Source organism: Sylvia atricapilla, chromosome 2, assembly GCF_009819655.1.
Source record: "Sylvia atricapilla isolate bSylAtr1 chromosome 2, bSylAtr1.pri, whole genome shotgun sequence".
NCBI lineage: Eukaryota > Metazoa > Chordata > Aves > Passeriformes > Sylviidae > Sylvia > Sylvia atricapilla.
This window is the reverse complement of record NC_089141.1, coordinates 21,863,947-21,891,351: the sequence shown is the minus strand read 5'-3', so window position 1 is coordinate 21,891,351 and position 27,405 is coordinate 21,863,947. Positions and strand designations below refer to the sequence as shown.

The following is a 27,405-nucleotide window of genomic DNA, read 5'->3' as shown; positions in this document are numbered from 1 at the left end:
AATGTATCTCGCTTCTAACCTTTTCTTCCTCGGTCTCTTTTTTTTTTCTTTGCTTGCTTAATTTTGGACTCCACAAATTTTTTCAGGGAATTGTTGTTAGCCTCTGGTGGCTCAGAGTGCCTGCCCCCAGGCACATTTGATTCTGATCTAGCTGCACCCAGGGCACAGAGGCTAATTTCCTGCTCAGGCATGCTCCCCTGAGATCTTGGGCAGACAGCTGCTGAGATTCCCCAGAGTCCAGGCTTATGCAGGGTCTCCAGAATGATTTCCACAGGAAGCAGAAGTTTATGTCCTGCTCCTACCTCATTCCCTCCATGGCAACACAGGGCATCCCATTCTTCAGGCCTGTCGACAGCACTCAGCCTGGTGTTGCCTGCAAATATGCTGATGGTGCACTTTATCCCACTGTCTCTTTCACTGAGAAAGACATCAAACAGCACTGATCTCCATATGGATGCCTAAAGGTCACCACTTGTCACCAGTGTCTACGGGGGCTCCAACAGACCGGTACCCTCTGGAGGTAACTGTCCAACCAATTCCTCACCCACTGATGAGTCCTCCCATCAGAAAAATCTCTCCACTTTAGAGAGAGGGATGTCACTGGGGACCATGTTAATGACCTTGCAAAAGTCCGAATAGTGACATCTGTAGCCCTTCTCCTGTTCACTGGAGTAGTCACTCCATCACAGAAAACCACTAGGTTAGTCAGGCAGGACTTGCCCTTTGTGACACCACCACAGCTTTATACTAGCACCTGCACAAAGAAAAGGTGTCTTTTCTCCTGAACTGCAGCTATAGCTGGGGTGAAACCTGTGGCTGCCACCTGTGCCTTCGGTCACACACAGCAATTAAACTTTAGGAGGGACAAAGGTGTGTATCCCAGCTGAAATTACAGGGTGTGCCAAAGAAAGAAGCAACCAGGATTTTTGATTTGGATCTGGCAAGGCCAGTAAAGTAAGTACTGCCTTTCTTATTGCTCCATTAACCTACTGGTCAGACCTTTGTCTTTTGTTTTTCCAGTCTTGAAAGAGAGTCCAGCCCCAAGCATCACCTTTAGCCAACAGCCTCCTCATTCCCCCAGGAGCACCATACACTCTTACAAGTCATCAGAGCTGCTCTTAGCAAAACCCAAAAAAAACCAGAGTTGTAGGTCTCCACGATTTTATAGACTGGCTTTAAAACAGTTCTGCCTAAGACATCCTGTCCCACAGCCTCTTCAGTTTTGGTTCCAAATAGACCAATCCCACAACCCTGCTGCAGAGCTGAACTCTGTGTGCACCATGGTATTGTATCCCCACAGAGCAGCAATCCACTGCAAAGGCTTCTACCTGTTGGTACAGTCTCTGTATTCTCACTGAGGCAGCTGGCTTATTCTCGGCTTCCAGTTCTGATGGATTCAACACGTCTCACTGGCATGGCCTCTCCTTAACCAGCCAGGAGTAGCCCTACTGGCTCTACTTCTTCCTCCATGGGATTTCCTGACCACTTCTGATGATTTCTTCCTCCATGGTATTTCCTGACCAGCCTAGCTTCACTAGGACAGGATATCAGCCTAGCTGCTGGAAGGCAGAGAATAAGGGTCTTGAGTCTAGACCTGATCTTCATGGAAGCTCAGTTTATTGATTTGTGCTGTGGATTTTCATGCCTAACAGGGCTTGACTGACATAGAGATTGCCCTTATGCATACCCCTGGCTTGCCCTGGCTATTGTCTCCACACACCTTTACTTCAGTGGCACTAGTGCTGATGTTTGCCCCACAGATCTACAATTTTCTGGTAGGACTGTTGTGACAGCCTGTGTGGGAATTCATTATAAGCAGTGGGTAAGACATGGAACTGTCTTATGAATCTGAATTCTTCATAGCAACTCCATGTCTTGGATGCCAGTGACCTTACAGGAAACCTTATGTGAAATTATTCTTGGCCTATACTTAGTGTTCATTTCTCATACGTGTTTAAAGTAGAAGCAGAGAAACGAGAGATATCTGTATCTCCTCCCTGCCTAGGCATTACTACAGGTGAGAACAGGAGTGAGACCTACTTTTAAGATATCAAGTACAGGAGACAGATCACTGGTCCCACTATGAGCTCTTACATACTGCTGACTCACAGAAGAGTGTGAGAAGACCCAGACCATCTTTTGCTATTCCTTCTATCCCAACTTATTAAGGAAATAAGTTGTAATGGTTGTAGGGAAATCTTATTTGAAGTCCAGTACTAAAAGCAATGTCAGATGATGAAAGCAAAGTTGCGTTTCATTGATTCCAGTGATATTTTGCTAGGGGTAATTTTTACAAGACCTCTGTGGTCCACTGCTCCAAACAACTTACAAATGGAAACATTGTTAAGCTCCAGAAGGACTCTGAACATAATTAAATTAGTATTTGTAGTGCTGCAAGAACCTTAAATGCATGGTATGTAGCTCAGTAAAACATTGTGCAATATTTAAACCATGCTCTTATCTACTTATCCTGTCACTGCAAGATGAGAACATCCTAAAAGGGGGCTTAAGTGTCTGCCAGAAGGTCTCCAGAGGGGAGCTGTGTATGACACAGCTTCTTTCACCCAAGAATCTGGGCTTGACTGCCTGAGACCATGCCTGGTTTGTGTAACTCCAGTGCTTCCCAAGCACTGCTCAGTCAGGCCTGTGATTGCAGCTGTCCCTCCTGAGTACCACAGTCCTGAGTGCATAATGTTGTGCCATATCCCTCTCCTCTCTTCCCTCTCCACACTTCAGGTGGGTTGTCACCAGAGTACAGGCATGGTTTTGACTGGGAAGATCCTGAACACATGGCTCAGCAATGCCAGGGCTTAATCACTTTTCCTTGGCCCTGGTACTGAGCTATGGGAAATGCACATGTGGCTTTGAGCCATTTTGTTTCCTCCTTTGCTCCTTTACTGTATTCAACTCTATTGAAAAGCGGGGTGGGGGAGGCAAGCTTGCAGTGCCTGCTGCAAAAACCCCTTTGTAGACCCTGCTATTTAAGTGCTCTAAAGACCCCCGACCAAAGCGAACATGCTGAATAGATGTGCTAGGGAAAAAGCCACAAGTCTTTGGATCTGACACTTATAAGGGCTAGTATATCACAGCCACATTTAAATAGTCATCCAGATCTCCTGATCTTCATGCTGCAGGACAACTGTCATTTATTACAATTTTTTCACCATCTGGGCTTCCCATTTTAATGTAGTTACTGGAAAAAAAAAAAAGAGTTTCAATAAGTATTTAGTATTTTGGTCATAAGGTCTTCCAGCTATTTTCCATTCTTCAGTCAGGAATCATGTCAGTAGCCTCAAAGCACTGCATATTGTAATGCCTTTTCCCTGGGCACACAGTTTAGATGACTCTGCGACTGTAGCAGAACTGTACTCTACATCCAGAAACCCCTGGAGCCCAGCCTGTGGGGTCTTTACTCAGAGGCCCCTGGCAGAGAAGCTGAGGTAAAAGCTGGTAAGAACTCCTAGGATGGCTGGGCAGGCAGAGTGCACAGAGCAACTTCCATGTCTTTCTACTCTGATGCAGGTGTGATATGGAAATAGGGTTTTCATCCTGAGAAGGACTTACGAGTTTCTGGAATAGGAATCTTCTTCCCTCAGGAACCCATGCAAAGCCAGCAAACACTGGGAAGCTTGCACAGTTGAGCTAACACTAGAAAATGGACAGTGTTTCCACTTCTCATAGTAAGGGCCAGTTCACACTGAATGGCTCTGTCACACACTAAAGAGGAAATAATTGAAAATCTCCAGGGTCCACTAGACCTTCCCTGTACAGTGCACCATGGCTGATTTTGTTCATCCACACTGCAGGAGTGGTTTCTACCAGTCTCTGGACATTTGCCCAAAAAAATTACTCTCTGGGTTCCAGTGGCAGTTTATTCCTTCAGTGAATTAAAAAATTCCTCCCAGCATTTCAGCTGGACCCTGCATCTTGTCCATGCTGACATTAGTTTGTTTCTGCTTTCTTAGTAACACTCCTTCATATATCAATAGCTCTCAGTTTAATACCAGCTTCTTTGTCAGATCACTCCTCCTAGCTCTCTTAAACCCTAACCAGAGATCTTACTTGATTACTGAATTTACATTTGTTCTACTTAGAAATTGCTAACATGTCTCCTCAGCTTCAGTGAATAATGAAACACTATACTTACAAAAATAGTAATTAGCAATATAGCTCAAAATAAATCAATGTGTGGATCAGACTCCCAAAAGCAGGAGGAAAAGCTGCAGCCATTAAAATAGGTGGAGCTGAAAATAGCTAAGCATCTGGGGATAAAGAAAGGGAAAAAAAATAGCTTAAAGGAACTTATGAATGGCCATGTCCTATAGCTATTTAGCAATCCACAGAGCCATTGCTGACACTGTCCCGTGTCTGACTGTTCTATTTCCTCTTAGTTCCCCTCAAATACTATTCAGCACATTTAGGAGTTTTCTGAGGATGTCAAGCCAAGTAAGAGGAAATAGACGAATGTCAAACTCTCATCAGTGGTTGTCCAAGAGTTTCCATCAGGGCTCCTCCAATCCTCCTTCCTTCCAGATGAAGGAAGAGGTGCCTAGTTTAAGAAAAACCAAATGTATAAGGATTTATAACACTGACAACCATTGTTATTTCTACATCCTTGGGATGGATCTCCCTTGTGGTGTAGGAAAGGAAGTAATGAAACAAGCAATGGGAGACAAGACAATGGGCATGTGTTGAAAGGGCACAAGGAGCACACTGGTTTACAGACAAAAAATAATTCAGACACTACAGCAGGTAGCTTGTATTCTCCTAGCACCACCTAAATACAGTGTTATTTTTTGGTAGAAAGTCATGATTCTGCTTCTTCGGGAAGCCACAGAACTAGGTTGGTCCTTGTCAGATAAATTAATTGACCCATTAACAAAAGAAATACCAAATTGTTCATAAGACACACCTTCAGAGTCATAGGTCTGCTCGAACAACCCAGATTATGGTATGCAAATGTCTAGGTTATGCAGCCAGGTCACGTCATTTATTGTACTATACTTTTCATAATAACCGGTCACTCTGTCAGAAAAATAGAAACAATGCAAAAACCATGCAAATTCCATCATAGTGAATGATTATCTATCTAACATTTTAGCTCAGGAGTGTGGTGGTTTCTTTTCTTTATTTGTCTTTCCTTTTATTTTCTTTGTTTGCAACTCTTTCTTTTCCCTCCTTCCTGGTCAGTGAGAGGAAACCATATTGTACAACTATCACCAACTGCATGTCACAAACACACATATATCTATGAACATAGTGGAGTAAGAGAGCAAATTGCAATGAATATACTGCCTGAGGTCAGTTTGCATAATGAATTCACTAAATCCTACTGAAATTAAATCAGAAATTAACCCTAGATAGAGAATACTTTTAAACCGATTAAATTCAACAGGACTCATTTGATCCTCTCCAGAAAGAATGTACAAACACTTTCTGTACTCTCTCAAACCAGCCACTAAGTTTTTGGGATCTGCCTGATCATTAGAATATCTGAGGATGCTAATGTAGAATTGCACCTGCTGGGGCTTTCAGGTGACTAACATTTTGATTTCAGTGCAAAGCAGAGAAAAAGGTTTCTACAAGTAATTTCCTTTGGTTGCAGAAGCAATTATTTTGAAGCCTGAAGAAAATATAACATATTCCCCCAAGACACCTGCTTTACAGATTGTACTCTCACAGAACTTTACCATGAATTATTAACATTTTAGTATACATTCCTATGCTTTAACTCTAGTTGTTCCCTATAAACTTGACTCAAAGAAGAATTAAAGGGCCAGGTTTAAGGAATGAATGGTGGGATCTTAACAAATGCCTCATTGCCTTAATCCTATTGAAACCAGTGTGAATTAGGCACCAAGCCTTTCTGAAAATCCTGCTAGGCTCCTCCCTATATAAATCTTATTTGTTAGGGCAGTTCTGTAAATTACCTAATACCACCCTGCCACTGTTTGGAAAAAGGCTTGTAAATATCTGCTGTGAGATTGCAAAGTAAAACAAAGTAGCTTAAAGAAGACTTAAAGTGTCAGTAGGAAATCTGGATATTTGGAGCTTAGGAAACTCAGGGGTATAAAGGGATTACTGTAAAATCTTGGTCCTAGTTTTTGCAGTTGGAAGTTGAAAGCTAAAATGCAAGAGGGAAAAGTTTGGCAAAGGAGAACAGAGGATCTCAGGGTTAAGGCAGCTGACAGATGGCTGTCCTACACCCCTGCCCCACCTTTGCTGCTGATTCCTCTGTTATCCCGGCCTGTGCTTTTCATGGGGTCATTCCAAGTGACAAGTTCTGCATCTCTGAGTAGCTGACTTCAGACACCTTGAGTCTGATTTGGAGCAGTGCCAAGTATTCAGAGCTGCAGCTGACAGTAATGGGAGATGTTTTCAGATATGTGCAACTGAAAACAAAAACTATGAATAAAGGTCAGGCCCTCTGTTTCTGAAATTCAGAACATAAAACTAGGGCATCCTGCTGACCAAACTCTTTGTGCCTCAACTGTCCACCTGCAAAAATGGAGTAAAAATACTCACTTATCTCACATGTGTGTTGCAAAGATTTACTAAGTGATATTAGGGATGTGCTCGGAATCATAAGATAACTCAGGAGAAAATTAGTATTTCTGATTTCAGAGGAAGGTTTGAATACTATTAAGCAAACTTGTGGGGATCACACACTGACATATTATGAGAATTCAAAATATTGAATAACTGCTCATTAAGTGAGTACTGTCCATTCTGTGACCTGAATGCAGTCAGAATCCCTGAAAAGAAAAATGTGTTCCTGTTATTAAAAGTGTACTGAAATGCATTCACAAGAGGAGACCATACTGAGGTTGCACAGGCAACTACATTCCCAGTGTTGGCTTATTTTTTTTATATTCGCCTTAGCATCTTTAATAACTTTCTTTTAACATAGTTCCTCCATGGTCTTTATCACACATATGTTAGCTCATATTGCAACTGAAGTCTAAATCTATTTCCACTCCCAATAATGTGGTATAATTCAACTTTTACCCAGATTTCACTTTCTAAAATGTAATTAACTACATAATGGGAGCTCAAAACTCTTGGCTTCATCAGCATCTTACAAAAAAAAAAAAAAAAAAAAAAAAAAAAAAAAAAAAAAAAAAAAGAAGCCAAAAAACCCAAACCAACTTTCAGTGTCCAAGAGGTGTCAATGCAGAGCCCTTAGGCAAGGTGTGGGATTTTTCAACAAGCAGTTCCCAGGCAGAAAGAAGCAATGGCTCCCCAGGGTGCAGGCATTCAGTGTGGGATGGGATGAGGCCAGGTGCCCAGCTGAGTCCCAGAGCTTGTAGGAAGCTGGTGGTCTCAGAAGCTCCTGGGAACTTCCTCCCACATGGAGATACAAATGAAAAAGCACTCATAACATCAGAAGAGTGCTCTCAGTAATACAACACATCGCCATAACCCCAAGCTGCACCACGGGAGGTTCAGGTTTAACATGAGGAGGAATTTCTTCACAGAAAGGGATGTCATGCATTGGAATAGGCTGTCCAGAGAGGTGGTGGAGTTACCACTCCTGGAGATGTTGAAGAAGTGAACTCAGTGCCATGGTTCGGTTGCCAAGGTGCTGGTTGGACAAAGGTTGGACTCTATGACCTTAAAGGTCTTTTCCAACCTAAATGATTCTGTGATTCTATTGCGGGACTTACATCTCAATCACTCAGTATCTGCCTCTGGGTCCAAAGCCACAAGTTGTCCATCCTTGAATTAGGTGAAGCAGGATTATCCATGGAAAATGAAGGGTGTTTCTTAGCAAAAATATTAACAGAAAGTACATCTTATCTGGCATTTTAATGAATGCACAATTACTGCATCAGGGAAAAGCCCCCTAAAGATTTAATCATTTAATATGTACAAAAAAACTATTGAACAGAGAATTACTTTGTTCAAAGGACCAGCTCTACCCTTGCCTAGTTTTTGTCGGTTCTGTAGCTACCCTGGAACATCAGAGCCGGAATAGCAGGGCTGCTGCAGGGCAGAAGCACAGGGAGTTGATAAAATGGGAGTAAAGGAACAGCAGAAATCCTGTTTAGCACTTTCCATGCTCTGTATAACTGAGCACGATTTCACTGCCACTGGCAGTAAAAGGACCTCCAGTTTACACCACAGTACTTGAACTTGTGGTTGTTTAAAAAATTGTGCTTATCTCCAATTCTGATTAACTTCTCCAGGCATTTCTGTGCCACTCTGCTTTCACAAATGGATTTCCAAACAGCAGAACTGCTTTGTATGGTAGCCCTCAGAGGTACTCAGCATCTTCTGCTGTCTGCTGCACCTGACAGCAAGAAGAGTTTAGAGGCAAGTACCCAAGAGAAATTGAAAAATTACAGGTTGAGGATATCAGCATCGATGATACCACAGTACATGAAGCTGAGAGAAAATGAGTCACGTGAAAGATGGAACTGGATGGATATAATGAGGCAGAGCAACAAGAAGTACATTTTGCCCTCTGCAGGGACGGTTCAGAACCATGGAAGAGAAGCAAGCAAGCCCTGCCAGTGGGGCCACTTACTGCACTTTGTGAGGTGGGAAGGCTGACCTTAGCTTGGTAAGGCCCCTTCAGTTCCAGGGCAGATGCTGACAAGTTACAATATTATCTGCTGTGGTCAGTGCTTCTTCTTCTAGAGGGATAAGAAGCCAGTGAAATCTCACAATCAGAGATACTTCCAATAAAATTATCTCTGGACGTAGTCCAGTGCTTTTTCTGCCATCCCCTCCATTTCTGTGCTGCAGCAGTGCACATTTCCACATGGGCTGCAGCAAGGTTAGCCTAAATTCCCAACTATTTGGGAATAGAAGGGACTATAAATTCCATTCTGTCTCAGGAAAGCTAACACAAGAGCTACATTTTCACTGCCTTCCTTGGCAAATATGCATCAGAGAGATAACCACACTTTCATTTGGCAAGGAGGTCTATTTCTTCCCTACACTGACAGCCTCTCCACTTCCATTCTTGAGTGGCAGAGGGACAGTATCCTTCCTCCAGACCTGTGAACAATACCTTCTCTTTTGGCCACCTACACTGCCTCCATGAAATATCTCTTCTGATCACTCTGGCTTGACTGTAAGCTCTGCACCAGTGCTTTGGGCACCACTTGGAGAAGCAACTTTCTTCTGGAGATAATCCATGGACACAGAGGATTAGGAGGCAATACAACAGTTCAGCAGCTAGCATATGTAGCCTCGGTGGGAAAAATTCCCTGACTGTGCCTGGCCAGAAAACTGTGTCCCATCTTATACACGTGAGTTTTGAGAAAGGCAGTACAAATATTCATCGTCTCCACAATAGCAGCAGCATATTCGGATTTGGAGAAGGCTTTCATCCATGAAAGTGTAAGACAGTGTACCACCAAGGTTCTTGCCTCTTCTCAGGCTCAGCATTAAGTGCAGTTTGAAGGCTCTGATCTCTTTTTTAAGTGCATCCTGGTGTGAAGCTTATGATGCAAACCCTGTTGTGAGCACAACCTCCCCACCTGGAGATCCTCCAGGACAACAAACCAGAACTTCACGAGCACAGCACAAACTCAGAATACAAGACCTATGATAGCATAGACCCGTTTGCTTCCACTACTTCAGGGTCAGTCCTTCCTTATGAGATCCTTCCATATGGAATCCTGTAGGCAGGTACATGTTCCACCCCACAGATACACACACACACAAAAAAAAAAAAAAAAAAAAAAAAAAAAAAAAAAAAAAAAAAAAAAAAAGACTGGCAAATAAAGCAAACAAATTATTTTTGTTGTTAAATTTATTCCAGATGAGGAGAAGGGAGGGGAAAAAGAGTGGAACAAACCTATCCTTTTTCTGTCCTTTCTAGATTAATTCATTCAGAAGAAATGTGAATGTTAGTTTAAAAGCTATTGGTTGTATACAGAGAAAACAGGCAGAATTACTGCAGCAGATTATTCCACTTTCTACTGTGCCTCAATTTCCTCATATACAAATGGAGAAATAGCAAGAGTTTTCTAGGATTTAATTTTTTAAGGATCTAAGATGAAATCCTCCAATATCAATGAAAAGTGTAGTACTAGTTTCAGTGATGAGAGCTTTGGCCCATTTTCCCCCCAATTATTTTGCAATCTATCATTCACAGGCACAAGTCAAAAGTAATGTGACTCATGTATTACATAAAAATGCTTGTACTGTCTTACAAACATCTTTCTGGGCACATGTTAAAAGGCAGAAGAAGAAAATGTAAAATGGAGACTACCTCTGAAACCTCACTTCAATTTCCTCCTGCCAATGCCGTTTAAGAGTCTTTATTGTATCTTTTTCTTGCTTGAAAGTGTCCCCCACCTCAGCTACTACAAAGGACAGAGCTCACAGAGTGGGTACCAATTCAGTATTCTCCTGTTATCCTAATTTCAAGCACAGCAAAGTGCCCTATTTGCCACACACCATTAAAACCCATCACTGAATTCAGAATACTGATTTCTTCATGGTCTTTTTCTGTGTTGCTATTTTGCCATAATAACTCATTGCTTCACAAGCCTTAATGGATATTCTCCCAGGGAGATAGGTGGGCTTGTTATCTCTCTTTTACAGACACTAAAATCAAACAAAAAGGGGCTAAGGTCAAAATGGCCAGAGCAACAACAAATTTTGGGTCCCCAATTTGTAATGCCTTGGATTAGTATTTCCCCAGCTCTGTGTGTATTGACAGCAAACCTCCATACAATACCAGCTCGGCATTTCTGCAAGTCAGACCCCAGGTGTCTCAAGCTGAGAACCCAGAAAATGAGAACACACCGATTAGTGGCCACCCATGGAAAACCTCATTTACGCGGCCTTTTCATATCACATAGGAACTTGTGACAAAAGGCAGGAAAAAGCCTAATTCTTCAGGGCAGTATTCAATTGCCAAAATATGAGACCATTCCTCTGTTTTTCGAACAGCCCCCTGCCCAATTCAATACATAACCTTCACCACTGGCAGTAAATGAAACAGATCTATAGAAATCAGCTTCGTTTATGGCAAAACTCATTCAGTCCCTAAGTATATTCCATTCTGTGCACTGAATGAGACAGGGATCCTATTGAAAAAAAAGGTGCTAGTGTTTGATCTCATAATTAAGAACCAGATTTTTAAGTCTATTCATGAGAAAGACAAATTAAAGATGGATAGGCAACCCTTTCAATTAACTTTCTGTATTCTAAGTGTTTGACTTTGAAAACTAAATGTATGCTTAATAAAGGTGTTTAATCTTTTCTTTTAAATGTAAACTAAAAAGGGAGAAAATAGGAAATTTCATCATCTGAAATCACAGCATTCTCGTCCTCTGTTTTATAAAGGTGCAACTGTTACCTATTAAATGGCTGCAAAATTCTTTGTGCTTTTAAAGATTTATTCCTCTAATCTCAACAGACCAATAAATTAAAAAACCACGGTGTCTATTCAAAGAAGACCCCTACCAAGAAAATTCCTGTCCAAACAGGAAAAGCCCAGCAAAGTTTGATGTAGATGAAAAGATTGTCTTTGACTATTGCAATTTATCTCATCTCCCAGAAGCTGGGTAATCCTGACTACAGGCAGGGTGTCTTGTTCCCCTCTTGTGTTGTGAAAAAAGACTCAGGAATAAACAAAGGATATCTTCCCAAGGGTTATATGGATTTAGCATGAGATACTGGAAGATACCACATATCAGCTTTAGTTCTTCTATATTCCCATGCAGCAATTGCTCTTCTGCTGCATGAGAATATACCCAGAGAAGGTGAATTATATCTCAGTATGTTTAATTCTGTATTCCCAGCAACCACTAGGACACATCATAATGGCAGCAGAGGGGATTAAGCACTGAAGGTGACTTCTAGTAGGAGTATAGCACTCTGGTTGGGAATTTCTGAGTGACTGCTATACAAATGCTTGGAGACAATTCATGCCAGGCAGGTAGAAGAAGCCAGCAATTGAAAAATCCCTTGTAATAATTGTCCCATGAAGACGATGAACAGGGCACATCGGTGTGGAGTTCCAGCAAATGTTTGTGTTCAGGAGACAGATGCCGGAGCTAAGTCTAGGGAGAAGGTGAGATGTCTTCCTGAAACCGTAGCCCTAAGTCTGCTAGAAAATATGGGTAGAACTGAGCACCTTGGTACCATAATACACCAAGTGAATGCATTTGAACCTGCCTGTAATGAATGCTGAAGACAGAGTGACATTTAAACAATCTGGGTTTAGGCATCTTGCTCTGGTTATTGGGGAGGTATCTTTGGGTTTGGATCCAAGCCCTGAACCCCTGCACTGAAACAACTCTAGTTCCTCTCTGACAGCATGTAGTAAATAGATATTTATTCAGTATCTCAGTGGACACACTAGCTTCCCTAAATTATAGAAGATGTTGATTCAATCTCTGCTGTACTTGAAAATATCTCAAGTCTTTTCTCCCTCCTACAAAAGACTGTTTAGAGCAGGCTGTTCCTATCTTTTCCTACTTAAGCTTCTTGGATTTTTCCACAGAAAAATTGAATAGTCATCAATCCAGAGACAGAGAGGATACAGAAGTAGATTTCACTTTATATCCTACTGGTTAAGCACAGATCTGCAAGAAGACAGACTGGATCCAGTTTCTGCTTCAGTGAATATTTGATAATAATCATATGAAATAGTGTTGAAAGAGCACAAGAGACCATTTAGTCCATCCTCTGGTCCAGATGTAGTTCCTGCAGCCCTACAGTGATTGTATCTGCCATAGTTTACTCAGTATAACACAGTGCATCACAATCTCTTTGGACACCCCATTAAAGACCATTACTCTTAGTTTTAAACATCATGGATAGCAGGAACAGATAAGTCCTATTTTCTTTCACTTACCAGACTAGCACCTGGGCCACTCTTGGCCTTATTCCTTTGAGGTTAAACAACCCAGATTATTTCAGTCTTTTCTCCTTTGGCCTCAAGCAGTTCTCACTATCCCAGTGTACATCCCTCACTGGACCACACTTCCTGAGAGTAGAGTACAAAACTAAGGCAGGACATTTCAGCTGAGTCCTACATGTGCCCATCAGAGCTGAAGGCTTATGAGATGTGTCTGACACGCTGTGCTTCCACTTGCACAGCATGGTAAGATGGTGTTCCCCTTCTTGGCAACAGGATGACATTCTAGCCTAACTTGTGGTGCTCTAGAGACCCTGTCTCCCCTCCTGAAGGACAGCCTGTGGTCTCCCGTGTAGAAGTGGCTGCAATTTATTAATCATTCCCATGGAGAGCACTTCATATTCACTCTGATGCAGTTCAAACCAGGTCCCTGGTTTGACAAACTTTTCTTGAATTACAGTGGTTTCCCCCAGCTCACCACAGCTGGTTTATGCTATCTGCAGATTTTATAAAACACTTCCTCTACACAGTTATCCAGGTTAAAATTATAATATAAAGCACAATGTATTTAATGAAAATATGAAGCATTGGCAGGCCACAGTACAAGCTTGTGGCAACCTGCTCAATAGTCTTCCGTTTCAACAGGAAATCAGTGAGAATTGCTCATTGAGTAAAATTATCTACACCAGTTCTGCATCCCTGCTATAATGCCTTCCTTTGGAATATGTTTCTTTGCTTCATTTATGATAAAAGACTGTGAGATAATGTCAAAATCCTTACAAATGACAAGGTATGACAACTACTTCCTCTGTATCCACAAGGCTTGTTATAGAAGAAAGCTAAATTAGTTTGACATGATCTGTTCTTGACAGATCTGTGCTGGCTCCTAATAATCTCCTTTATTTGATTATTTCCACCATTTTTTTTTTCTCTAGGAATGAAGTTAAACTGGGTACTCTGCAATTTCTTATCTTCTGCTTGTTTTCAGCCTCCTGACACCTCATCCAGCCCTCATGAGTCTTCAAAGCATTCAAATCTTATGGTTCAGAGATTGCTTCCCTCACCTTTGTAAATAAGCTAGGATGACTTGAAAGAACCATCTTACATCAGTACAGCCTGATTGTTCTGCCCTTTTCCTAGATCCTGATCTTCCTCCTTTGTGGCTCCTGTTATCTCTTTTAGCCATCAACTTGCAGCTGATCACATTACTGAAGACGTGCAAAAAGGGCATAAAATGCTTTGGCCTTATTGACAATGCTTGATGTAAAGCTTCAACCACAGTTCTCCCCTCCTCTACATGAGCACTACAAAGAGAGAGAGACAGGATGATATCATTTCACTATCTTGCTGTGGCTCAATTATTATTTTGTCTGTGTATTGAGCTGATTGTGGCTTATTAAAGGATCAACTAGGCATGCCAGTAAACAGCCCATGAATGTTATGGGGACTTTACAGTTGTAAGTGTAATTGTCTGAGGGCTTTAGGCATCTCCACACTTTAAAAAGGGAGGAAGCTCTGAAGTTCTACAGCCTATGGCTGGCACCTCTAAGAACATGCTTCAGTTTAGAACAATCCTTTATTTCTCAGTTCAGAAAAACGGTAAAATACTGAGAGATGTTTCAGACTCCTTTTGACAGTCACACCCTGATTAAAAAGTAATTAAATTCTACAAGATAAGGCATTGTCTCGTGGTATCTCTTCCTGATTTGTGGAATCATAGCACTCAAAGCAAGAAAACAATGAATATAAGTAAGGATTAACTGAGCTTTAAAAGAAGATTTGCTAAGAGTTCCTATCTATGAGCCATTGGGGTCATTTTTCAGTAATTTATCTTTTTTGTTGGTTTTGGTTTTGGTTTGGGGTTTTTTTGTTGGGTAGTTTTGTTTGTTTTTTTGGTGGTGTTTCTGATTTTCTTTTATCTTCTACAGTATCTTGTACATTGGGATCATAATGGAGGATTCTTTTTGCTGCATATCCAGTTTTACCATGCAAGAGTGAGCTTCAAGTATTGTTTCATATATTAACTTTGCTAACTATTCTCTGGAAGTTATCCAACTTCTGTTTACTTCATGGAGATTTCAGCTGGCTTCAGTTCTTCAGTTATTTTGTCAGATCTTTCTTTTCTTGCCCCTTTTGTCCTTTCCTTAGGGTTTTTTCTCTTCTAGCTGGTATTCTGAGTGGAATTTAGGATACAAGGGAAAGAACATTTGCCAGTGCTGTACTTTAGGCAGGACTGGTTGCATCCCTATCATGATTTTGACTGCAATTTTAACAGTCAACATTAAACACCAAAATTTTGTTGCAACTGTAAGTCCTCAAAGCTCTATGTAGGACTCAAAATTCTCTTGGGTTTTCCACAGGAAATGTAAATAGCAATAGGGGTTAAACCCACGGTGTTTCATCTTTGATCAGGAAAACTCTCCATTCTGGCAGAATCATCTCAGCCTGTGCAATCCAAGTTGTTGCAAGCTGCCAGTCTGACTTCTCCAACATAACAAGCTAAGAATGAAAATATTAACAGTAGGTAAAGTGACAGTTCACAATTCTAAGGAGCACAGAGAAGTGCACCTGCTGGGGGTAAACTTTCAGTCCAGCTTCTAGAAGCCCCTTTGCCTCAGTTACCCATCATTCCAGTACTGTCTCTTAGCTTCACCACTCCTCTCAGGCACAGCCAAGCAGGTGATGGATGCCCTCCTTGCATTTGCTCAGCGGGTGATTTCCAGCAGTGGATTTCACTCTTACATGAAACCAAAGGGCTGCAATTTTGCTGTCAGCAAATCAGCAACTGACACCTGTTTCTTTATGTCTTCCCTTCCAAACCTAGATGACTTTTTGTTAAATTATTTATAAATCCACCACTGAATGCCTTATTCCTAAAGCTGGAGGCAGACAGAATGTGGAACGATAGAAGGAGAACAATGGTCAGCTCAAAACCGTTGTGGTTTACATCCTGCTGCTTTCAATCTGAATTAATACAAATGACTGGCCTCTTCTGCAAAAGAGCATAGCATAGTACCATGGCGCCCAACCTGCGCACCCTGGAGTACTTAACATTGTAGATTTATAAGGTCATTGGATGAAATAAATGGATTAGACTCCACTCAATAGTCTGATGAACTGAATGCTAATTGATAAGTCTTAACAGTTATACAAATAATCAGAACTGTAAATTATTCTATACATTACCAATTATTCGAAATCATCCCAATTCATAAAAACTCCAAAGTCCCTGAGAGCACAGTAGCACTTCGAGGTAATCATGGGAAGGGTGGAATAAAACTAGCTTCAGAGTGGGGTTCAGATCCAGACACACTCCCCTGCACTCCTGAATTTTAGGGGCATTCAAACCAGACAAGTGAGATTCTTTTGGAATCTTTTAGCTTTACTAATTACCACCTCTTACGGAAAGGTGTAGCCTCTAGAGAGAATGCCTAAATACTGTGAGATGTCCCAGCTTTCTATAAATAGAGATATACTGTGATTATGGCTGGAATTAATTCAAGAAACTTCAGATGCAAGATGAGTAATGAAAGGGACTGACATTTATTGGTCATAATTTAAGAGACTGTAAGTACATGCTGGCTTCCCTTTTGAAACGTAAATGCCAACCATCCCTGGCTGGCAGGTTCAGGACATCCTGTCTTGGGCCAACAAGACATCTGTAGCACAGCCTGCTGCCCAACAGTGGCATTAGAAGCCAAGCAGTATGATCCATCAGGAAAGCAGGAATGCTGATTCTGGTTGGTACTGCATGCATTGCTTCTGGTGCAGCCATACCCTTCCCAGCTGCTGCTGTGGCTAGGCAACTTTTTACCTAAGCCAACAGCAAGGTGAGAAGTGAAGATGCACCACTTAGCTGTCTCTGTGTAGGGATGCTCTTTTGTGTCAGCTGTAACTCTGCCCAAGTGGAGAACTGGGGCAGATACAAAAGCTACTGGAGCTCAAAGAAGGAACCCAGTTTTCCTTCAGATACCAGTGCCTGGAAAGGTGAAGGGAGCCAGACCCTGGCAGTAGTGGCTGTTGCTGCCAGCAGGAGCTCCCAAGAAGCACACATAATGCAGGGCTGGGATCCAGCTGGGGAGAGAAGGAGCAGCAAGAGGACTGCATGGTCAAGGGAGCAGGGGGAAGGCAAGGAGCAGAACAGATGGGGAGAGGAGACAGAATGAGTAGCAGGCGGAGACAGCAGGAGCAGTGCAACTCCAAAAGCACAAATTCCTTTTAATGTATTATAAACAAATCACTGTTTTCACTAGGCTGCTCCTTCACCCCATACACATATTGTAAGCTGGATCACTCTGCTGGTCAGGGAGGAGTTACCACTGGTGAATAGAAGGGAGAAAACTAGGTTGCAGCCCTACTCTCAGGCCCTGGTCTACTGTAATAAAGCCTAGGTCTGGAAAGAAAATCAATAGTTTGTGTTAAGGGGCTAATAAACATCCTGGCACTGCAGGAGTGACTGAGGATGGATAAAGCAGAGCTTTGCCTGTCTAAAGCAAAGCACTTGAGGGCTTCTGAATCCCCCTTTTTTTCCCCATACTAATTGTTTAGTTTCCAAATTAAAGGAGCATCTTGCAGAGATGGCCATAACAGTCAGAGAATGTATGCTTAGATCAAGTCAGAAAGCAGGTTAATAGCACTGCCAGAAAGAGAAACCAGTTCTCCCTAAACCAATTCCTATGTACTGGCCTGTGGTGCTCACAACCATGAAAAGTCATCAAGTTTTACATGCACTCAGCAGGTGATAGAAAGAGCCCTAAGGAAATATAAACACCTTCTCCACATGAGGCCATCAGAGCCCTGAGGTTACATGTCACCTCCTGGTGTGCTCAGGAGGATCTTGGAATTATAGATTAAATGGATGTGGATGGATTTCTGACTTTGATTTTGGACTTCAGACATCGAAAGGTGTTTCATCTGGGTACCTGCTCTGGTACTCCCACAGCAAGATATTCTACCAGTAAGCATTTGTACCTTCCACCATGCCTTTCTGGATGACCAACCTCCTCTTATCAGCCCAACATTCCTCTGTGTACAGCTACTGCACTACAGTTATTTCTTTACAACACTCAACACTGGGATTTCAAAATTTAGATGCAGACAGGTAAGAACTGCTGCCAAATCTACCCCTGAGACCTGTCAGACTCACAGCAAACAGGGGAATCACACAGCGACTTCCAAAGGGCATCAAAACAGAAAGCTGCCATCAAAAGGTTTCTTATCCTCAGGTGTCTTCATAGCACTGTCATCAGAGCTATTGTTCATTCTCAAATCCAAAAAAAGCACCCCCCCCACCCTCGTGTAAGGAGGAAGCCCAAAGCAACAAAGGAATCACAAATCATTTGTGTTCAGGAAGAGGACAATGGGAGGCTTGTACAGGAGGAAGGATGCATGGCCCAGTAGTGCATGCACTGAGCAAATGGCAGTCAGCAATGCACCACCAGCCTTCCACAACCATGTAGAGGCCTCAGCTTATAGAGCATTGTGCTAATAATACCAGGGTGTGGGTTTCATCCCATACAGACCATTCACTTAAAGACCATTCACTTCAGTGATCTTTGTGGGTCTCTTCCAACTCAGAATATTCTATGATTGTGGTGCTTGTACTTCAAATTATCTCATCCAAAAGCAGAAGCAACCTTCAGGCTATAGCTGCTGCTGTTTTACCTGTTAATACACCAACCCCTCAGCAGATACTGAGATATCTCAGTCTGCTTGGTAGAGATTAGGCAGAACCCATTTCTGCCCCAGGTCCTCTGCCATGGACAGCACATGGAGCACACGAGACACCATGAGGAGCACAGGCCTCGCAGCACTAGCACAGCAAATCCAAGCAGAAATATACATCCTTCATTTGCATCATGCAAGATTATCAGGCTGCCTTCATCTAGCAAGGACCAACGGGCCTTGTTCACCTTCCCAAGGCATTGCAACTTGGCAGCCACCAGCAGTGAGAAATTCCTGCTCTCTGGGAAACAAGGAGAGGGAATTATAATGCCTGTGCAGGATGATCCTGGGATGGCATCACAGAATCCAAATCAGATAATATTAAGAGTTCCAAGGAATCCACAAGGACCATCAAGTCCAGCAATTAAGTGAATGGCCCACCCAGGGATTGATCCCACAACCTTGGCATTAATAGCACCATGCTCTAACCAACTGAGCTAATCTCAGGGTCCAGCACAGGGGGCCTGAAACGAGAGTGGGTTCGAGGTGAAAACTCTTTGCACTTTCTCCTTCTAGTCAGTCAAAGCCACATGACCAAAGGAGGGGTCCCTCTCATCCCCATCTCCAAGCGATGCCCATCCTCTCACCATGGCATGGACAGAGGCTGGAGCTACAGCCTCTTTTCCTTATCCTGAGGCAGGAGCAGCTCTGAGATCATTCAGGCAGACTCAGCATTAGGCCAAGACAAGCCCTCAGATAATACATGTTTGTTCCTTGGGTTGCACACGTGTCCCCAGCCTGGCATGGTCACACAGAAGATTCAGGGCAGCCCTCTAGGCAGGGATGCCTCTGCATACCAGTAGGTGCTGCCTGACTGGTTTTTGCTGGGACTTTGATTCAGGAGCAAATGGCCAAAGACATTTTGGATCCACAGACTGGTTTCTTTCCCACTAAGCACTACCACTGTCCTTCTCCCACTGGAATCTCTGCCTGCAATTAGTTTTCTAGGAGGGGGCTTGTCTGTGCCATTAAGAACAGTTACATTACATGATCTAGGAGAAATCAATGTCTCTAATAGTCAGCACAGGCAGTGGAGGAGAGGGTGATGGGAGAGCTGTTTCTCTGGAGACACCCTTCTCAGTCAAAATCCCAGGGGCATTGCCCCAGGAAGAGAAATAGTGAGGACCTGGAGTAATTAAACTTCCATGGAACAATTGTTTACTGGAAAAAACACAGAAGCTGCTCTGTCTCTCAGAAAGGCAGAGGCAATGGCTAGACTCTCCGTAGGTGCAGATTAAGTGCCTCTGCTCTGAAGTCAGCAATCTGTGGCAATGCTGGCAAGTGGTGGGAGGAGGGTTTAAAATACCCCTTTTCCTCTGTCCACAGTGGTGTTAACAGGTAAGACCACGCCTTGCAAGTTTTGAAGCATCTGGATCACCCAGTGTAATTAAGTTATCCTAAATTATGCCTGAGACATTTTAATATCATGAGACAAGAAAACCTTAACTCTGCAGGCATCTTCCTTTCTCTCTTTTTCTCCATTTCCTCCTTCTCGTACACCTCTGCAGTTCCTGGAATGACAAGCCACCTCACCGTCTGGCTGTAATTGCTGGAACTGTTCCCTAATGCTTTTGCCATCTCCAATTGCATTAAACTGCATCTTTAGAGGTACAGCCCTGTTTATTCATGCTGCTCGTGTGAAAGGGGGAAGAAATGCAGACTGCCTCTACTCCCCTCTCCCTCCTTTGATTTGATGGGTGTGGCAGGTTTAAACCTTTGCAGCCGCTGGCTCTCCGGCGCTGGGGTGAGGATGGAACGAGAGGGAAGCCGTCGTCTGTGGCTGGTGATGAATGAGGCTCATCTCACCCACAAGTGGGAAACCTGCTTGCGGGTTATTGTTTAATCACTCATGCAATCCAATACTGAGCACATACCCCCATAATGTCCATCTGTTCTAGTATGCAGTGCATGCAACATTTGCATTTCTAGCCACCTATCTCACTGCCCAGCCCCGCGTGTTACTGACTGCATCTCTCGCCGGCAGGAGAGGTTGAGTTCAGGTTTTCAGATATATCTCAACAGCCTTTCAGTTATGCTACCTCTCAGCTGAATATTTTGTGGGCTCAGATTCAGAGCGGCAGTCAGCTGTAGGCAGAAATGACAACACTTTGCTATCTACATCTCTCATGGGCGGGCACAGTCAGTCAGTCAAATACTTCACTCTTCACACTGGCATCGCACCCACAAGAAAGAATAATCTGCAAGGTATGAGCGTGTGAACGTATTTGTCTCTGAGGGGTGGGAGGACAGACACACATAGGCACACCTAGACACAAATGTGAAGAGATTTCTTCCACACCCAAGCCTGTAATTTCAACGTTTTGCTCTTTAGCTGCCAGAAAGGCGGGACACCAGGGACTTCCCCCGAAAAATAATTCGAGGAGGGCTGTCTTTATTTTGGGAAGGAAACTCCTGCCAGTGCTGAAGAACCCACTCCATCTTTTTCTCTCAGTGAAAGGTCTGGGTGGGGACACAGGAAGAGCACATGCTGAAACCCGAGATCTTTCTCTTCGCCCAGTGGGAGCTTTCTCTGGTGTACCACCAGCTTTCCCGGGCGAGCTGCTATACTGCCAGTTTGGCGATCGCGGTGTGCGTTCAGGTAGAGGAGCAGCAGCTGGGCTGTGAGCGCACCGCTCTCGCAGTCGGGCAGTGTGCAGGGAGGAGCGCACGCTGCCGGGGCGCACCCCGAGCCCGCCGCCGGGGCGAGCGCTCGTGAGCGCGCAAAGGGGTGTGTTCCATGCGGGGGATTGGTGCGGGAGTGCGGAGACGCGGCTGTGTGCGAGCAAGGCACCTGCGCGCCACGCGTCCCCAAATGCCACAGAATACAAAAGGACAGGAGCAAGCCCACAGAGCGGTGAAGAACAGATATTTCAGAATATATGCCATATTCCATACATGATGGTATGGGCAGAATGATCCTTATTCCCCTGTAGCTCTCTTCTGACTCCAAAGAACCTCAGGGTCCTACTTTATTTTAAAATTTGCCGTGCACCTCCGCCCACTGCTCTGTCACTTTGCCTCCCTGTCTGCCTTCCTTCTCCTCCCCTGCTCTTTTCATCTTGTATTTGCCATCAGAACGTGCTCTGCTGGCTGATTGCAACGTGTTCCCCCCTTCCCCCCCAGCCTTCACCTCCTCCTTCCAGATTTTAGTGAGCATATCATTAATTGCAAAGCATTTGAAAAACCTGCATGAGGAAAAACACAGGATGACGCAGGGTCTCTTTCTATCCAAATCACTTGCCCCTCCCCATTATTCTACAAATTTCTCCTTCGTTTGCTAACACACATCTCCATTCAGAAACACTCTTTAACCTGAATCCTCTTCCAACATTGCTGTTCACAGGAACTGTAGTTACTCGCATCAGCGTGTGAACAGAATACTGCAGTGCTACGCTGTAAAAGACACTGAAATTTACGCATGTATAAAGAAAGTAACCAGTATGGTGCTGTGCCTGAGTTGAGTTTTTTGTGCTCAGAACAAAAACCAAAGCTCTTTGTCACTACTTACAAATCAGTAATTCTTGGAAGTTTCTAAAATGCCTTGCAAAGATATCTAGGGTCAGTTCCTGCCTCAAAGTTCCACTGCATAAATCCAGCATCCTCCCAGGGAAGTCCAAGAGGTTCAGCCAAAAGGGCTCTCTTAAATCAGGAGCAGATTTGGGGTTTCACACCAAGGGGGAAGGGTGAGGGGGAAATGATCCAAGTAGCTTTTTTCCCCTCTAATTTCATTATCATTTTGGACACAAAAATTTTGACACTGAAAACTAGCCCCCACCCAAACCATTTCATCATCTCAATTCCCTTATAGCAAAAGCCAGGCGGTACCAGGAAAGAAAATGAGCGGGTTTCCAACAGGTTCACACCGCGAGCTTCTCTTATCCCACCCGAGTTCAGAGCTAACAGAGGCGTGGTCCTCTGTCTCTTTACCAGCTGGTGCACAGTTGCCTAACTGGTTGTACTATGAAGGGTATTGCAAAGAGAGTGACTCTCCCCCTCCTTAGGCTAATGCTTTTGTTATTATTTAATTGGATTTTTCACTATAGCTTAAGTTAAAAAAAAATTCCTTGAGGTTAATTCTTGCTCAGATTGTTGTAACACATAAAAACGAGTACACCTGTCCTCCACGCCACCTCACAGCACAGGCACATAAAGCAGCTCCCATTCATCAGAAACAGGAGCAATTGAGAGCGTTCTGATCAGGGATCAAGGCTCACTGGGCATCCGTTCTTTTTTGGCATAAGATGAAGAATTGCTTCCTTTATCTCCAAGGTAGAGCCAGATCTCATCACGTTTCCTGCCAGCCGCAACACTCCCCTCCACCTCCCCCCCCCCGCCCCATCCACACCCTCAGAACCACAGACAGAAAATCCTAGGCAATATAACTGCCCCTATTAAAAAAAAAAAAATATATATATATATATATATATATAGAGGGGGGGATTCTGGTAGCTCCCCCAAATGTGGATGTAGGCCACCCCCCTTCCCCACATCACCAGCCCCGGAAAGGCAAAACAGTCACGTTGCAGGGTGTGAAAAGAACCTTCAGTAGCAAGATGCTAAAGAATTGCAAAATAGACGTCTGCTGAAAGCAGCTGAAATTTCCTCCCCCCTAACCCCAGCCCTTACCCGAGCCCCTCACACACTCAGGCAGACACGCACCCCACGGACATCCAGCAGCCTGGGAGATTTTTTTCAACAGAAAGAAATATAAAAATCTGAAGCTCTACCTGTTTTGTTCTTCTCATACAGCACAGCATGATCGTATTGTCCCCTTCCTTCCTTCTTCTTCCTTCCTTCTCCTCTCTCCTTTTCCTCTTCTCTCTCTTATCTCTCCCCCCCACCCTCTCCACTCCCTCCCTCCCTCCCTCTCTCTCTCCCTCTCTCTCTCGCTCACACACACATACACACACGAGCACACGCGCACACACACACCAGGGCAGTTAGCAGCAACTGGAAGGTCCACAGCTATTGCTCATCACACATGCACACGCTGCCTCTCCCTGCCTCCCTCCCTACCCTTCCCAGAATTGTTCACCAGCTCTCCCCGACTCGTCACCTCCCCACCCCACCCCCACCCCGGCAGCCACCCCCACCCCCCACCCCCCCCAAGTCCCTCGCCAGCCTCATGAATAATTAAAATCTTCAATCTGGACCCAATTACCCAACGACTTTCCCACTGTACAGAGGCGACAGGGGAGAGGGGACACTGCGGGCTGCGGAGGGGTGGGGTGGGGTGTGTCTGGGAGGCACCGGGCGCCTGGGGAGCCCCCCGCCCTACTCCCACCGGAGCAGCCGAAGACCCCTGGCCGCCTCCAGGAATGGGATTTATGCGTGAAGAAAGCATAAATCTGTGCTTGGGTGGGGTGGCGTGGGGTGGGCACGGAGGGGAGAAGAAGGAATGGAGGTACTGCCACGGCAGGCAGTATATGCCGTGCACAGGTGATGTAACGTAGGTGGGAGCTGCGAGCTAAATGGGAACTGGTAAATCTGTTAAAATGGCTGTTAAAACCCCTCTCGCCAGCACACTCGCAAACATATATGCACGTGCTGCCTTCTCCATACGTGCAGCCACAACCCCTGAATAGTGATGTCCTGCAGCACTGAACGGGATAACTTTCTCCCTTGTTCCCTCAGTCTATCCCACAGACCTTCCACAGGCACAGAAAACGATACTCCTGCAATGTTTGGGGGGGGGGGGGGGGGGTTTGCCTTTTTTTTCCTCTTTTTCTTCCCCCCCCCAACAGAACAGCTTCCAAACCCGCAGAAATCATCCCATTTCCTTCCATACGGATCTCAATTAATTTCCGTGTTGAAGTACTTCCTACACCTATTGATCTCTGCCTGCAAATTGCTGTGAACTATTGCGAGGCAGATGTGCATGTTCACACACATGGAGGCACCCCCCCATGCACGTGTGAGAGCAGAAGTGCATGGGTCTGCATGCACAGGAGATCATGGCGATGCAGGAGACCCGGCCAGCATTAATGCGAACATGCACTCGCTCCCAAGCACACGTCTGGAAAGTTATAGCACCGTGCTTTCTCAGAATATACATGAGCTGGAAAGCTGTATCTGTCATTGTGAAAGAATACCCCAGACAAAAGTTAAACAGTTAAAGCCTGAAAATGTTGAGCATGTTAAAAATATTTTCTTTTTAATTGTGGGATTTTTAGGACTTCATCTACCAAAATTCAAATTTTGCTTGTTTCACTTACTGAGTCTGGGAGGCACAGTCAGATGCTGTTCTCTATTTAGCACTAATGTCACTACATCAGCTTCTCTGCCACACCATGGAGTGACTTCCAATTTATTTTTAATATCAAACTGCCTGCAAAAGAGAAAAAAAAATTGTCTTAGGTTATTACTAAGGTCTTTGCTCTTTAATTACATCTAAATACATTGTTAACACAAATAAATATTCATGCATGTGTGCATACTTATACAAATAAATGCATACGTATCTAGATATAGTTTCTGGAATACCCCTCAGTACAGACTCCTACATAATCATATCCTGTTGCTATGATATCATTGCAGTTCCCAGTACACCATTTATTTTAGGAAAAGCAAACAGCATCTCAAAGAAAATCTAGCTAGCTATCTACATCTGTATGCAATTTAAGTGTCTTTTAGGGTGAAGAAGGTATCAGCATTAGTCCTGGGTTACAGACTAGAAAAAGAAAGTAATGATATGGTAATGACATTCAGAGAAGACACTAAACTGGGAAGAGTTGCCAGTACCAGCTGACATAGAAGTAGACCAAAGGATTAAGTAATGCAAACCAGATTCAGCTTCAGAAAATGCATGCAGAGAAAAAGAAGGGAAACTACGCAATCATAAAAGACGAGAGGTAAGAAGTGGAGTAGTAGAAAGCAGTGGACATCACATTTGAGGAAGAGATCCCTGTGACATAAATTACTGTTGGCAACACCACGCCAAGGCACTGAGGAGCAGTGCAATGGCATTTTGATTTACACCTATGGGACTTAGGAGCCTCTGCTCTGGCCTCTGGAGTTGCTGGGGGCTCATCTCCATGACAAAGAGAGGGTGTCATGAGCTTGTGGGCACTTGACAACTTACATAGCTGTTCCCCATGCCCTTGGGAGATGGGAGTCCCCTGGTCAAACATGTCTGAGAGCCTCAGCTAGGTCTCCCTTTGGTGAAAATGAGGAAAAACAGGAACGTTGAAGGTGTGCCTCTGATCATCCTAAAGCAGGAGCCTAAACTAGGTCAGACAAATCATGCTTCAGAAGTGTTTTAGAAGCTTATTTTCTTCCCACTGACAAGGCCTTTTTAGGGAATCTCCCTGTGCTAGGGAGTCCTGGCAAGGAAAGCCTTCCCAGCCCCCACCTTTCTCAGACACCCACGTGGAGGGGGAGCAAGCTGGCAGTAGAACTGTGCTGGTGCTGTCAGAGAGGGTCAGGTCATTTTCATGTGCTCATCCAGGGAGTTTCTCACCTCCATCTCATCTCACAGCCAAAGGCAGAGCCAGCTCTCTTCACGCCCAAGCACCACAAACACTGTACGCTCCAGTTTATGGCGAGGAACTTTTGGCACATAGACAAAACCTCCTTTACATGTTCCCCAAACATACAGACTTAGTGGTGAGTGGCCAGTCCACTGTAGGCTCACATCCATGCTTCCTCTGAATTAATCTCACTACATAGAAGAGCCATACATTGAAACCCGAATTTGCAGGACATGTCAGTTCCTAACACCACTGTCTGTCAAAGGACACTTTCAGTGTATTTAAAAGTTGGACCTGAAATTCTTTAGCAAATCATATGGTTCTGAAAATCATATCCCAGTATCCCCTGCCTTGCCATTTTTTGGCTGTTTTCACGTCAAACTGTGAAGTAAATGATCTCATAACACAACAGGAAGAAAGGACAAGTCCACAGCAATGAAAAGTCCACAAGCTTCAGCCAGAGAGTTAATGAAAATCAGAAGCAAAAATTAAGGGAAGAAGAACAGATGAATCTCCATCTCTTTAAGTGCCCAAGTCAAGATGGGATGCTTTCATTCAAATGACACCTTTGTTTCTCCAGGGCAGTGCCAGCTCTGGCTCATTCAGCACTCCTTCAGAGTTGCAGGATAACACCATGTCACGCAGTGTAGACATGCCTTGAAAGGCCCCTTTGACCTTGGCTTTTGAATCTACACAACTAAAAGGAAGAGCAGTTCCAAAGAACAACATGAATGGGGGACCAGTGAAGTGAGCTAGAAGGGGGTGAACAATGACCATAGATTTTAAAAGCTTCATCTGAGACTTGACTGAATGACAGCAGAGGAGGTGGAGAGGTGTGATATTTTCAAAAGCTATAAGCCTCTAGAAGGGAATAATTTGGAGTGATATATAGTCCACTGTTTGGTGTATGCTGTATGTTGCTTCACCATAAAGGAGGTATGGTTAACATAAAGTAATTATTATGGTGACTTCTTTAATTCAAAGTAATGTCTTTAATTTAAAAGGATTAAGATAATTTCAAAGTAACAAGACATATTAGTGGTTATTACAAAATAAAGTGGGTGGAGTAAGAGACACAAAACTGAGCTTTTAAAGCCTCTTCAGTTCTGCTGCAAGATTACCCCAGCAGCCTGTGGTCCCTATAGATTGAAAGAAAAAAGCCTTTTCAGTCCAGCTGCTAATCTATGTTCAATAGCAAGGCATCAGATTCAGTTTCATTTTGAAGAAGTGCATAGTTCCAGCCTGCTCCTGGGACTGTAATCAGGTTGATTCCCTGGCCAAATGAAACTACATGAAACCAAAAAGAAAACAGTTTGCCTATAAGAGCTGTCCCAGTAGCAACCATACTAAAGTGAAGAGGCATCTCTTTGAGAGAAGTACTGT

The 27,405-nt window shown here is 43.8% G+C and overlaps 1 protein-coding gene across 1 annotated transcript in view; it reads right to left on the bottom strand.

The window, feature by feature from the left end:
• GAP43 (growth associated protein 43) overlaps positions 1-23,398 on the bottom strand; it is a 53,679-nt gene extending 30,281 nt beyond the window's left edge. The window contains exon 1 of the mRNA XM_066340976.1: positions 23,281-23,398. Within this exon, the coding sequence (XP_066197073.1) occupies positions 23,281-23,310 (30 nt within the window). The 5' untranslated portion in view covers positions 23,311-23,398. The remainder of the gene's footprint in view (positions 1-23,280) is intronic.
• Between the last annotated feature and the right edge of the window lie 4,007 nt (positions 23,399-27,405).